The sequence below is a fragment of the Heterocephalus glaber genome, unplaced genomic scaffold (assembly GCF_053883595.1).
Source record: "Heterocephalus glaber isolate CG9 unplaced genomic scaffold, H.glaber_assembly_v1.0 deba00001472, whole genome shotgun sequence".
In the NCBI taxonomy this organism is placed as follows: Eukaryota; Metazoa; Chordata; class Mammalia; order Rodentia; family Bathyergidae; genus Heterocephalus; species Heterocephalus glaber.
The window spans coordinates 10,582,411-10,596,163 of NW_028258315.1; the positions used below are offsets into that span (position 1 = coordinate 10,582,411).

The 13,753-nt window shown below is 41.0% G+C and overlaps 1 protein-coding gene across 2 annotated transcripts in view; it reads right to left on the reverse strand.

Annotated features, from left to right (window-relative positions):
- Window positions 1-13,753, reverse strand: part of Elovl2 (ELOVL fatty acid elongase 2) — a 62,013-nt gene that overhangs the window by 11,892 nt on the left and 36,368 nt on the right. For both annotated transcript variants that reach the window (XM_087181772.1, XM_087181771.1), the window contains exon 2: window positions 4,482-4,545. In XM_087181772.1, the coding sequence (XP_087037898.1) occupies window positions 4,482-4,545 (64 nt within the window). The remainder of the gene's footprint in view (window positions 1-4,481; window positions 4,546-13,753) is intronic.

Sequence of the window (13,753 nt, forward strand, 5' to 3'; positions counted from 1 at the left end):
GGAAGCAGATTAGGTGTCTCTTTACCATATGCAAACTGCCAGCATCACTACTTTTGCATGCTGGAGCCGTAATTAAGTAAAATAGGGTTATTTGAATATGAGGAACTGGATTGTATATTCATCTGGCCAACAAGAAGCTCCTGCGTGACTGACTGCATGGACACACTGGGTACATCAAGGCAAGACAGAGTGAGGCTTCATCGTGCTACTTAGAACGGTATGCAGTTCAAAATGTATGAATTGCTATTTCTGGAGCTTTCCATTTAGTATTTTCAGACTGCAGGTGACCGCTGGTAAATGAAACTACAGAAAATGAAACTGCAGATAAGGAGTACTTAACAAACACAACGGGCTATTTCATGCTGGTATGATACAGCATTAAGTAAGCTAGCTTTGGGTTGGAATTCAGAGGAAATCAGTAGGGGATGAATAGGTAAGGAAGGTGTTGTGGAGCAAACAGGGCTTAAGCTCTGAACACTGAATGACAAAAGAAAAGTGAGAAGCTTCTGAATGCTGATTTTGGAAGTCATTGCATTTACTTAGTTTAACTTAATATGAATTGAGCACCACTATGCCATTTTATAGATTAAAAAAGAGCTCAGAATACTTTAGTAACTAGCAGAAAGTCACACAATGGTTGGCAGAGTCTAGATTTGAATTCACCTCTCCCCTTGAGGCCATGATTCATTGCTCGTGTTCCGCAAGGAAGATCTGGGAAGTCAGAAGAGATAGGTATACCACAGACACTACATCTAATTCCTAAAACCCACATTGCCCAGAATCATTGTGGGGTAAACCAGGAGTGGGTTTATGAATCCAAATGGAGTAATGAGCTTTTTTTATAATGCAGGAAGCATGGAAAGCTGAAGACAGCAGAGACAACATCTTGGAACTGATGATTCAGAACAAGAAAATGTTAAGGACCCAAACCTGACCATAGAACTAGAAGTATAAAAGCAGGGAGGCAAGAACTTGGATACATCAAGAGCCTCTAGCTCTAGGGAATGAAAATTTTAAAGCCTAAACAAAGCCCCACATGATACACCCATTATATAATTGGTAACACCTGAAAATAACTGTAGTCTCAAATGACTTTTCTGCTCTTTTAAATAATATGGCTCAAAATTATAAAAATTATGTGCTGTTTTTAATTTCCACATGAGGCAATGCCTTTTTTCTTGAGGCGCTGGGGATGGAACTCAGAGCCTCACACATGCTAGGCAACAGCTCTGCCCCTGAGCTACATCCCCAGTCTGGCAGTGCCATCTCTTTGGTTCTCCCCTAGTCTCAGTCCCTCATACTGGTATACCCTACACTGTGTCATACTCCAGCTGTCACGAACACACCCACCTTCTAGACAGTTCTGTTTTTATGAGGGTAGTGCCTTCTAGAGCTCTGGCCCATTACTTATTCTGTAAACTTCTCCCACTGATAATAAAAAGGTAAAAAGCTCAGCATCCATGATTCAGATGCTACTTTTCACCAACCTAGCTCCTAATCACCTGTCATGAAGTCTATGCCGGATGCTACTTCCCCATTTCCATCCCCACATGTAAGTTCAGCTCCTCCATGAATGCCCAGATAAAGGTCCTGCCTTCTGAAAGAGCCACCTCCTACTGCTCCTTTATAACTACCACTACTTCTTTGCATAAAATTATTTTTTGCCACAAACTAAAGGCTTTTATATGGATGAATGTTTTCAATTTTCAAAGCAATCCTATTAGGTAGGCAATAATATTATGCCCAGTTTACTTCTGAGAAAAACTGAGTAACAGAAAAAAGGTTTATAAAACTTGTACCTTGCCTCTTATTAATGGTGTTCTGGGTTCAGCTGTGCCCCCCAAAAGATATGTTCAAGTCCTAACTTCTGATGTCTGTGAATAGGACTATTTAGAAGCAAGAGATTTAAAGATATAATCAAGTTAAGGTCATAGTGGATAAGGGTGGGTCTGAGCCCCATGAGTGGTGTCCTTATAAGGGGGGCAGTTTGGATCCAGAGATGCAAAGAGAATCCATGTGAAGACTGTGGCAGAGAGTGGTGGCCTCGGGAACACCAGAGTTGCCAGCCCCAGCAAAACGGGGGAAGAGGCTCTAAGCAGATTCTTCTATGACCTCAGAGTGGGCAGGCTCCGGCCAACACCTTGCTTCCAGACTGCTGGCCTCCACAGCTGTGAGAATACATTTCTGCTACCGCAAGCCACCTAGTTTGTGGCATTGTTATGATAGCTCTAGGAAATAAACATATGGAGGTTAGTTCTTAATTGCTTTTCAGTTATTTCACATATGGCAATTTTACCCCCCCAAATACAGTAAGTGCTCCATAAAACTGTGACTAGGTCTCATTTCTCTCCTCTATCTCACTTATATCCACTTAACACTGAGTTAAAGAGGAAACAGTCATTAAAAATATTCACTGGCACACTGAGTCAAGCGCAAACTATAAAATGAATGCAGCATCTGAAATTTTTTGTTTTCTTTCATGTTCCTATAAATGTTTGCTACAGTTAAGGGTTAATTAGTTAATTGCTCCAACCAAGGCATGGGAATATTTGTAGTAACATTTCTTAGCTCTCCATCTGTGTCAGACATATCCCTGAAGGTACTGACATGCTGTGCCCTGAACCAGAAAAGACCAGAGGACACCTAGAAGTTCACTAGGTGTCCTGCCAGTCAACTTAAATTTGGGTCTCTCTCAGGGAGGAAAGAGGGTTCTTGACAGCTTAGATGCAGGATACCCCATCTCTGTGGAGGTTGAACCAGCTGTCAACTGTCAATTTTACAGTCTCCCTGTACAAAGGAAAATGTCCAGCAAAAATAAGCAATGCTGAGTAAACAACTGCAGTCCTCTCCCCAGTGATCTATCTGCATCATTCCAGGTCACACTGGTCTTACTGATGGAAAGGGTCAGGGTGAATTTGGCTCTGAGCGGCTGCTGTTTAACTCTGGTGGGAGTGTACAGAGAGCCACAGTCACCGGGAATCATGGCTCCCATGGGGTCTGGCCTGTATGAGCAGGAAAGCCCTGCCCACTACCCTGAACTGCTCGCCTTCCCACCTGCTGGAACTCGGGTTGGGGGGCACCAACACAGGGATTCTGCCCTGCCTATCCCATAGGATCCAGAGGAAAAAATAAATGTGACAATACTTTTTTTTTTGGTACTGGGGATCGAACTTGGGTCCTTGCGCTTGCACAGCAGGTGACAAAACCACTGAGCTAAATCCCCGGCCCCTGTGACAATACTTTTAAAAAAGGTGTACACAGAGCATCATGTTAAAGCTATGGGGAATGGGCCAAAGAATTTCTAAGTGGTTATTTAAAGATTTCAGGAAACAGGAAAATCTCATTTTCCTCCTCCACTCTCCCCCAACAGTGCTTAGGAAATAACTTGGAAGAACTAAGTTTTCCACAGGTTTGTGAACCAGTGAGGCTTAAGTGAAACAAAACATTTTTGTCTACAACTCATTTGCAAAATATTTAACACCAATGTGGTCCCAGAACTCTGGTTAGCTCTGGAGGTAAGTGGTTGGTAAAACCATCTTGGCTCCTGCCCACCCGGGAGTGACTGGTACGGATCACAGTGAGGTATGTGAAGGGAACAAGAAAGGCTGCTGGGGGCGGGGGGGGGGGGGGCTGTCTGAAAAAGAAACACCTGATACATGAGGTATGCGAGAGAAGGTGCTGACCAGAGTGCGGGGTGGGAGACAGCAGGGAGGAACTCCAGGCTGTACAGACAGCACATAAAGGGCCTATGTATATTTGAGGAATTGCAGGGTGTCTTGGGTGGCTGTGACAAAGTGCATGAAGAAGGATGGTGCTAAGTGAGGGAGGTGGCTGGGGGGAGGTAATTCAAGCGCTTGAAATCCATGCCAAGAAGTTTGCTTTTCACCTTAATGGCAGTGAGTTGGAAGGGAGAGTCCCAGAGTGTGATTTAGCTCTTCAGAACGTTATTCCAGCAGAAAATAAATGACTGGAAGCTGGGAGACAGTTAGGAGACTGCTGCAGTCCAAGTGACTGGTGATGGTGAAAATACTGAAGACTGCTATGCTCATCCCCATGGGCCAAAGCACAGCAAGGTGACATATGGGTAAAGGAACTCCAGGCGGCATGGAAGGGCAGGAATTCTTAGATGACTCCACGGGCAAGGAAGGAAGAAGGTGGGCAGTGGAGAAAGAAGAGGAAAGTAGCCTAGTTTAGAAGAAAGCCATAACTTGGCTTTGTAGCCAGAGAGACACTGGAGGAAATCACCACCTTTCATGTGCTCCTGCTTCCTGCTCTTCTTTCATCCCAGAAGAGATTAAGCAGGAGAAAGAATGGGCCTTTGAGATGTTCTGGGAGACGGATATAAAAGAGGAAGGAAGTTAAAGTTGCTAAGTGCTACAATGCACGCTATTCTCAAGGCAACAGACAGCATAACCCTTTTATAACCAAGCGGCACCTGTCCTAAGCTCTTTCCACACCTAGTTCTCAAGTAGCTCACTCACCTCGAGGTCCAAACATACGGTCCAAAAAAGCATTGACTTCATCATCAAAGACCTTTAGATGCTCCTGAAGAGAGAGAAAAAAAGTAAGTGCTTTAAAAACTTCTCAAAACCAGGTATCACTAGCATGTATTTACAGGATATCCAAGAGTCCCAGCTTCAAGGAGTTTTGACTGCAAAGACTAAGGAAAGCAGCCAGAAGATGCAGCTCCTCACTTTGTACAAGCTTGAAAAATTAGGAAGAAAACAATTCCTCTTTCGTTTCCCTAGGCAAAAGGCGTCCTAGGAAACAGACTTGGTGCCTTTAAACACTGAAGGGTTACTGACCTCAATTCCACACACCTCTAAAAATGCTTGGAGGCAAAGCTGTTCCATAAGCAACTTCCTTTGTTGCAGTTAACAGGAATTGCGTGTAAGCAATAGGGAAAGTCTATGACTGCAGAATAGAAATGTGATTTTTAAATGGAAATTCAACTGTATTGCATTTCAGGAAGTCAAATCTAAGGCTTTAAAGAGGACTTGTTTTTTAAGTAAGAAAACTGAACATTACAGCTATTTTTTCTATTACCTTTATGTTTTAATTATATGCATATATACATACATATGCATCTACTTAATATGAACATCACGAGGGTGTATCACATTAATTCCCGTCCCATGGAACTAGAATAGTTGCTAAGAATCTTAAGGTCTTTAAGTTGGCCTCTGGCAACTAAATCTAGTTCTTATTTATGCTCATCTGCTATTCTCAAAATACTGCTAAGGAGTTCCCTACCCCTGCTGCAAAGATCTAGAGCTCCTCCTCAAGCAAGGGGAGGAAGAGACACAGCACTACCCAGTGATTCCAGGACTTCAGGCCAGCAGACTGGTCCCTGGTTCTGAGTTGAGTGTGCTAGCCTTGGGAAATTCACATAGAACAGCTCTGGATTCAACAGTTGGAGTATGTCAAGACCCTGAAAGCATCTTACTCTCAAAGTGTTGCGTACCACAGAGGGGAAATTCACTCACCACTCACTAGCATCAGAAAAGAGGATGTGCACATTGGTGACTGGCACAAGCCACTCAGCCTCTTTCTTCAAGAGAAATTTCAAAGAAATCTGGGTCTTTAGGAACCTTAGGAAGCTTGGGAAAGAGGACCGGGGATAAAAGACTAACATTCACTAGCATCTAATACTGTTGGCCAGTAGTAAGGAACTTTATTTTCCTTATTTCATAATATCTCCTTAAAAAGTATTTTAGCCATAAATCAAGCCAAGGGATCTCAGGTGCCTCCAAGCTTGGGAAAGGCCAGTTACCTAACATCCAGCATGACAGAATCTCTCTGTGCTGCTGTTAGGATAGGCAGATCTGTCCAGACACCTCACTCCTCAACCAGGAATGGTAAATAATTCCATGGATGCCTGTGACATCTGCCCTTGCCACATCCATGAACAAATGTTTAAACTTTTTCAGTTTGTTTGCTAAGGTTCAAAATCCATTTTCCAACATTTGTAGAGCTAAGAAAACTAAAAGGTCACATTGCTTCATTTATAAACTTGCAGAAGTCTAAGAGTGAAAGAAGGGACGTATGGAGAGAGCAGAGCAAGAACAAGATTAATAACAAGGGCATTCCATTGATTAATGTACTCATTAACCCATTACTTGAGCATTACTATATGCTAACACTATGTTAGATGCTGAAGCACAAAATAAAATGATTTGTGATTCTTCACACAGTTTTCAATCTAGAGTGACAAATTAAAAATCACATTATGAGAGGTTTATAGAGATGGGCTACAAAAGGATGGAGCAAAGCACTTTAAAATCTCTTAAGGGAGACTTCCGGGAGGATGGGCAGGGTGGTAGGCAGAATGGGGGGCACCTCCGAGTTCTGGTGTCCTTGCACTGGAGTGTAGTAGCATGGGGAGGAAGGAGAGAAGGGGAGTGGGTCCCTGGGACCCTGGAAGTGTCCAAGGCAAAAGTTGGGGTCTGCAGTGAGAAACTTTGACCAGGAGGGGTGTGCCAGGCAGTGCTCTCTCCCGGGGGGCCCAGACTGTCCTCGAGAGAGCTGCAGATGCACAGGGACTACTGGTGACCCCAGGGGTCTCCATGGAGGGGTGTGCAAGTGGAACAGCAGTGGACGACAGACTGCAGTGGCTGGTGAGTTATCTGGGTTCAGACCTCACCCAGGAGAGGGTGATTGGCTGGTAGTCATCTTGAAGAGGGGCCAACTGAGCTTGGATCTCAGAACAGCTGCAGGCAGACTCCATCTATGGCTTCCAGTACCTTGGTGCAGGTGCTGAGTTTGGGTCAGTGGGGAGTCAGGGAGCAGAGGTCAGGCCAGCAGGAGACACACAGACTGTTGCTGTCAAGGAATCTAGTTCCAGCTTCATGGCCACAGTCTGGCCTGAACTTCAGAGGAACTGAAGGGGCAGACTAGCTGGGATTGTCCACTGCCCCACTGTGAAGCTACAGCTAGCTTGCTGGGATTGATGGATTTGGCTCTGGAGTCTGTTTGCTCACATTGCCTAAAAGTGACAGCACAGACACACCTTGAATTGGGCATTTTCGGGTTTTTTATCTTTTTCTTTTGTTTTTCCTTTCTAGTTCTTGTTTAGTTTTTCTTATTTGTTCGAACACAGTTTCTAGTTTTTTTGTTGTTGTTCTGTTCTGTTCTTGTTTTTATTTTTTCCTTTTCTCTTTACCAAATATTTTCTTCACCAGTTTCCTAGAGTTTGTCTTCCAGACTTGCTTCTGACCTCTTCCTCTTCTTCTATTTCTGTTTTTTACTCCCTAACCCCTTTTAAATCTTCTCCCCTAAGGGTAAAAAGCCATATTCAGGGCTACAATTTATCGTTTTCTAGGCTGTATTTGATGTTATTGTTATTGTTGATTGTACTGCTTTAGCCAAGGTGACATAGTTGTGCCAGTCAGTTGTTCCTCTTGGTATACCAAGTCTGAGATTGCATAAAGGTCTTAAAAGAAAAGAAAACAAAACAAAACCTATAGGCCAGTGCCAAGGAACTGGCAGCTGGGCCAAGTAGGTGGAAACTTTTCATACCTAATAAACTGAAGAGGTAGGATGCTTCTGCAGACTCAAAACCCAAAAGCCAGCTACACCTGAAAGACACTTCTGAGAAGTAATCATTTCCTAAGGGTCCTGAATACTGGCAATAAAGCCACTCACCATAAGCAATTTACAAGCATCAACTCAGGAATCAAACTTAAAAAAAAAAAAAGAAAATCAGAAGACACTTAAACAGTATGCAACCCCCACAGACAGCTTGCCAAAGGCAAACCCCGAGGCCAATGTGAGGGCCACCCACCTGGTCTCTCCAAAGTGGTGACAGCAGAAGTAACAAAGAAGATGAATGAGGCTCTGGAAAAAAAAGCAGAAATAATTTCCCAGATGGCTACAGAGATGGTGACCAGAATGAAAGATACAGATAAAAAAAATAGAGGAGCTCAAGAACACGATGGAGGCCATGAACGCCCAGGATAGGAGAGACATGGAATCCATGAAAGATTCAAATAGATGTCAAGGAGATTAAAAACTCCATTGGAAGTATACACAGCAGAATGAGCCAATGCAAGGACAGAGCATCTGATATAGAAGACAGGATTGTGATTGGTGATCAGAAAAGGAGAGAATTCTTGAAAATAGCAAGGGGTGTGAGAAATCAATCCAGCAGCTGCTAGATGATGCAAAGGAATAACATAGGATTGATTGGAATCAATGAAAAAAAGCAGGAGATGGTGCAAATGACATAAAAAAAAAAACACCTGTTCTCAGAAGTAATAGCAGAGAACTTCCCAAGCAGGGAAGAAGAATTTGACATGCAGATGAGTGGGGCATGTGGGACTCTGGTTAGCTATGATCAAAAACAGTCTTCCCCAAGGCACATAATAGTCAAGATTCCAGAAATGCAACACAAGGACAGAATATTAAAAGCTGTTAGAGAAAAGAAACAAATCACCTACAAAGGATAGCCCATCAGAATCACAGCAGACTTCTCAACACAAACTCACAAGTCAAGGACAGCTTGGTGTGAAGTTTTTCAAGCCCTAAAGGGGGACAGCCTCCAACTCAGATTGGTGTACCCTGCAAAACTATGCTTTAAAATTGATGGAGAAATAAAATACTTCCATGACAAAGGTTACCTAAAGAAATTCATGACCACCAGGCCAGCACTCCAAAGTGTTCTGGAGGATATTCTAGAAAGAGACAATGAGGATTACAGCTCCATGAACCCCAATGGAATGAGTCTACCAGGAAAGGCAAGAAATTAAGCAGAAAAGGAAAAAAGGAAGCCAACAGCAGGAAAATAGCATGACAGAGATAAGACAATAACATATCAGTTATAACCATCAATATTAATGGTCTCAATTCACCAATCAAAAGAAGCAGACTGGCAGGATTTAGACTGAAGATTTAGCCCAGTGGCACCGTGCCTGCCTTGCAAGCGCAAGGTCCTGAGTTTGATTCCTGGTACAAAAAAAAAGAAACAAACTGGCAGAACGGATCAAAAAACAAGATCCAACAATATGCTGCATACAAGAAACACACTTAATTGAAAAACATTCACAGACTGAAAGTCAAGGGATGGAAAACAATATTCCATGTGATAGGAAACCAGAAAAAAGCAGGGGTGGCTATTCTATTTGCAGACAAAGTGGATTTCAAGCTAAGACTAATTGAGAGACAAAGGTCCCTATATCCTGGTAAAGGGAACAATCCAAGAGGAAGTGATAATGATTTTAAATATAAATGTACCAAATAGCAGTGCACCCAACTATACAAAACAAATATTAACAGACATGAAAAATCATATAACCACTAATGCAGTTGTAATGGGGGACTGCAATACCCCATTGTCACATAAAGACAGATCAAATAGACAAAAAATCAATGATGAAATATTAGAATTGAACCACACTTTAGAACAAATGGACTTAGTAGAGTCTACAGAGTCTTCTACACCACAACATCAGAATACACATTCTTCGCAGCTGTATGTGGGGCTTTCTCCAGAATAGACCATATACTAGCTCATAGAACATGCTTAAGTAAATGCAAAGGAAGTGAAATAATCCCATGCATATTGTCAGATATAGTGCAATTAAATTGGAAATCAACAGCAAAAGAAACCACAAGAACTTCATAAACATGTGGAAATTAAAAAACACCCTCCCGAACAACCAATGAGTCACAGATTAAAGAAACAGACAATTTTTACAATTAAATGATATTGACTGTAGATCATACTGGAACTTATGGGATGCAATGAAAGCAGTCCTACAAGGGAAATTTATAGCAGTGAATTCCCATATCAGAAAAACAGAGCGGGCTCAAATAAACAACCTAATGTTGAACCTCAAACTTCTAGAAAAAGAAGAGCAAGTTGAGCCCAAAGCTCATATGAGGAAATTATTAGAGCAGAAATTAATGCAATGGAGACTAAGAAAATATAAAGAATCAATGAATCAAAGAGTTGGTTCTTTGAAAGATTAAATAAAATTGACAAACCCTTAGCCAATCATATTTAAAAAGGAAAGAAAAGTTTCAAATCCATTCAATTAGGAATGAAAAGGGTGAAATCACAACAGATCCTGCAGAGATCCAGAAGGTCCTCAATGCCTACTTTGAGAACCTGTATGCTAATAAGATGGAAAATACAGAAGAAATGGACAGATTCAAAGATACATATGAATTACCAAAACTGAATCAAGAAGATACAGAAATTCTAAATAAACCAATATGAGCCAATGAAATTGAATATGTAGTTTAAAAACTACCAACTAAGAAAAGCCCTGGCTCTGATGGATTCACTGCTGAATTCTACAAGAAATTTAGAGAAGGCTTAATGTCGCTTCTCAAACTCTTTAATGAAATTGAAAGGGAAGCAATACTCCCAAATTCATTCCTGGAAGCAAGCATTACCCTGACTCCAAAACCAGAAAAGGATCCAACCAAAAAGAATTACAGGCCAGTCTACCTAATGAACATAGATGCAAAAATCCTCAGTAAGATACTGGCAGAGAGAATGCAGCAAATCATCAAGAATACACCATGACCAAGTTGGATTCATCTCAGGGATGTTGGGATGGTTCAACATAAGCAAATCAATAAGTGTAATACGCTATATTAACAGAGCCAAGGACAAAAACCATATGATCATCTCAATAGATGCAGAAAAAGCATTTGACAAGGTCCAACACCAACTCATGGTAAAAAAAAAAAAAAAAAAACCCTACAGAAAATTGGTATAGAGGGTCTTTATCTCAATCTGATAAAAGCCATCTATGACAAACGAACAGCCAACATCATATTAAATGGACAAAAACTAAAAGCTTTCATTCTAAAATCAGGAACAAGACAAAGATGTCCACTGTCACCACTCTTATTCAATATAATTCTGGTAACATTATCCAGAGCAATTAGACAAGAGAAAGAAAAGGAATAAGGATAGGAAAGGAAGAAGTTAAATTATCATTATTTGCAGATGACATGATACTCAACATAGAAGCCCCCCTAAACTCCACCAAAAGACATCTAGATTTGATAAACAAATTCAGTGGCATAGCTGGATACAAAGTCAGCCCAATTCCTCCCCCACCCCAGCGCCTCTGGCCTTCTGGCTTTTCTGCTACCTGGTCCCACACTACAGAGGCACAGGAGATTATAAAGACCCTTGTCCTGGGCGCCACAAGATAGAGCAGAAGCTAGTAACAGAAAGAGGGCTTCTCAGGCTCCTCGATGAAAACTGAAGCTCAGCGGAAAAGTAGAGAATCTCTACAATAAAGGCACATCAGACCACTGTACTCGGTCTGCTGCTGCCTTGCTGAGACTCATTGACTCGTATATGCACACGGATTCCTACGTGGCCTACTGGGACAGCAGAGACAAACCCTGAAGGAGGCCCATATTTTTTATTGCTATTTGCAAAAAAGAAAAAAAATTTTTTTCTCTTATTTTTAATTCTTAATTTTTACTTTTTTTATTCTTCAAATTTTTACTTTTCTTTCATCTTTTCTTTTTCTCTCTCTCTTGTTCTCTCGCTGTCCCACATTGCTCCTCATCTCATTTGTTCCTTTCTGCACTGAATTCAGATTCCTCCCTTATTGTTCTTTTTTTCTTTTTCCTTCTCTTATCATTAGGTTTAAAGGAAAGTAAATTCAGTATCTAGCCTCCCTGTTGCTGTTAGGTGATTCTATTCACATCTTTGTTCTTTCATTCTCCCTTTCTCTCTTGCCTTTAACAACTTCTTAGAGTTTGTGTGATCTTTCTGTGTCTTCTGGCCTCACCACTAATCTTACCTGTTCTTTCTACCTGTCCCTCCCTCCCCAACTCCTTTTAACTCCCCACCCCGAAGGGGAAAGATGCTATATTGAAGAGTTTATTCATTATAAACTTATGTTGGGTTGGTCCTCGGTTTTAATTTAACTCACATAGCTAAATGTGATAGATTAATAACTACCACAAACTGTCATTTTCTAAGCTGTGCTTGATGCTATGGTACTGCTGACTATGTCATTTGGGCTAACATGTTGTGATTGATCTAATTAGTTTTCCTCCCTGTATAAGGAAAATAAAATAGCCTCAGAGTCATTAGAGTCTCAAAACCCAAACAAAAGCTATATCTGGAAGACACTTCTGAAAAGCAATCATTCCACAAGGGTTTTAAACACAAGCAACAAAGATATCTACATTAAGCAATTTTGAAATATCAACCCAGGAATTAAACCAAGGACAGTACCAAAAACAAAAATGAGAAGACACTTAAGCAAGGCAAAAACACAGGCTTCCATGCCACACAAAGGAAATTCTGGGGGAAATGAGGTGGAAAAGTCAGATAAGCAACCACTTGGACACCTTGAAATGACAGCACAGGAAGTAACAATGCAGATGCATTAGGCTCTAGAAAAATTCAAAACAGAAATAATCTCCCAGATAAATACAGACATAGTAAGCAGAGTGAAAGATATGATTAGAAGCTCTAGAGCAGAAACAGATAAGAAAATAGATGAGATCAGAAACATGCTGGAAGCCATGAATGCCCAGTATAAGAAAGAAATGAAAAACATGATCGCCCAACATAAGAAATGGAATCCATGAAACAGATTCAAACAGAAATTCAGGAGATTAAAAACTCCATTGAAAGCATGCAGAGCAGACTAAGAGAATCTGAAGACAGAATATCAGATATAGAAGACAGGATTGCAGTTAAGGACCATGAAAACAGAGATTTCTTAAAGATAGTAAGGGACCATGAGAAATCAATCCAACAGCTGTTAGATGATGCAAAGAAGAATAACATAAGACTCGTAGGACTCCACGGAAAAACAGAAAGTACAATTGACACAAAAAAACTGTTCACAGAATAGTAGAAAACTTCCCAGACAAAGGTAGAGAATTGGACATACAGATAAGTGAGGCATATAGAACTCCAACCAGCCATGACCAAAAAAAATCTACACCTAGACATATAATAGTCAAGATCCCAGAAACCCAACAGGAGAACAAAATTCCACAGGCAGTTAGAGAAAAGAAACAGATCACCTACAAAGGAAAGCCCATCAGAATCACAGCAGATTTCTCAACACAAACCCTCAAATCAAGGAGAGCCTGGAGTGAAGTATTTCAAGCACTAAAAGAAAATAATTTCCAACCTAGACTGTTGTATCTGGCAAAATTATCTTTCAAAATTGATGGGGAAATTAGATACTTCCACGACAAGAACACCTGAGAAATTTCGTGAACACTAAACCAGCACTCCAAACAATTTTAAGCAATATCCTAGAAAAAGACAATGAAGGTCACAACTCCATGAGGCCCAGTGGAGAAAAGGCACCACGCAAGGTAAGACACTAAAGTGAAAGGGGGGAAAATAAGAAATAAAAGAGCTAACAACAGTAAAACATCATGACAAGTATGAGTCAATATCTCTCAATTATAACTATCAATGTTAATGGCCTCAAGTCACCAATCAAAAGAAATAGACTGACAGAATGGATTAAGAAACAAAACCCAGCAATATGCTGTATACAAGAAACACACCTAACTCAAAAGGAAATTCATAGACTGAAAGTAAAAGGATGGAAAACAGTTCTCCACGTGACAGGAAACCAGAAAAAAGCAGGCATAGCAATCTTATTTGCAGACAAAGTAGATTTCAAACCAAAACTAATTAAGAGAGACAAAGATGGTCACTACATACTTGTGAAGGGAACAATCCAAGAGAAAGAGATGACAATCCTAAATATATATGCACCAAATATGAATGCCCCCAACTATA